The 1,089-nt window shown below is 38.7% G+C and overlaps 1 protein-coding gene across 1 annotated transcript in view; it reads left to right on the top strand.

The window, feature by feature from the left end:
- The first annotated feature begins 368 nt into the window (after positions 1–368).
- The window catches only part of LOC107596174 (meprin A subunit beta-like), an 18,475-nt gene continuing 17,754 nt past the window's right edge, over positions 369–1,089 (top strand). The window contains exon 1 of the mRNA XM_016286852.1: positions 369–396. Coding sequence (XP_016142338.1) covers positions 369–396 — 28 coding nt within the window. The remainder of the gene's footprint in view (positions 397–1,089) is intronic.

The following is a 1,089-nucleotide window of genomic DNA, read 5'->3' as shown; positions in this document are numbered from 1 at the left end:
ACTAAAAAAATGCTGGGAAATCATTTCATGTAGCCCCAAGAGTGATTACTGATAAACTGTCTGAAAAAAAAGACAGTTTTTAGAGAAGAAAAAAATCACCCACTGACTTTCAAAGCTGCTAATGACTTTCTACTTCAAAGGCCTTGATAGAAATGTAGTGGAGTGAAAAGTACAATATTTGTCTTTCAAATGTAGTGAAGTTAAAGTCATACGTTTCCAGAAAAAATAATACTCAAGTAAAGTACAGATACTCAAAAGGTGTACTTAAGTACAATACTCAAGTAAATGTACTTAGTTACTGTCCGCCTCTGGGCACTGGTAGTGGAATGGGGAAAGACAAGGCCTCAAGACCAGGCCGTTAACCAGCTATGAGGCCACCTCTGAGTCCGGACCTCGGTAAGTTTTTCATGTTCAAAAATAAAATTTGTTCTTTGAATGACTAATTTGCTGTTAAACTTCTTGTATGAATGCCAGCATGACATGTATAATTCAGTTTAGACAGTTTGCAAGAATGTGTAGCGTCCCTGGTATGAAAATGATCGCTGCGAGACGTTGGCGGAGTGAAGGAGGCTTGAGAGAGTTGTGTGTGAGGGCGCGGGCGCAGCCAGATCCAGCTATTATAAGCGTTTGTGGTCTTTTCCACTTAATTTAACACTTTAGAAAGTTAATAAAGTAGGAAGTTGCAGTTTAGAGTCAGCGATATCTTTATTTGATCTTATTTGCAAAAGATTGGAAATAATTTCGGTTGATTTTGATTTATTTTTTGTTTGTTTTAGTATCAATATCTGGCAACACTGCATGCCGGCACTTACAGTGAACAGAAAGTAATCAAAAACGCCCGTGGACAGGTTTTTGCTGACAGGACACGTCATTCGGTAAGGAAAATGCAAAAATTATCATGATATTATTACGGTGGCCGAGAGAGCTCAACGCGCTGCAACTTAAGAAAACACATGCAAATTGAAAAAACACCAGCAAATTAAGAAAACATCTTCATCAGTTTGACAACACACGCGCTGCAAATCCTCACAACACATGCAAATGAAGAAACGCTGCAAATCCTCACAACACACGCAAATGAAGAAACGC

The sequence above is a fragment of the Sinocyclocheilus grahami genome, unplaced genomic scaffold (assembly GCF_001515645.1).
Source record: "Sinocyclocheilus grahami isolate Dianchi unplaced genomic scaffold, SAMN03320097.WGS_v1.1 scaffold11.1, whole genome shotgun sequence".
Taxonomy (NCBI): Eukaryota; Metazoa; Chordata; class Actinopteri; order Cypriniformes; family Cyprinidae; genus Sinocyclocheilus; species Sinocyclocheilus grahami.
Note: the sequence above shows the minus strand (reverse complement) of the source record. Positions and strands in the feature narration are given on the sequence as shown.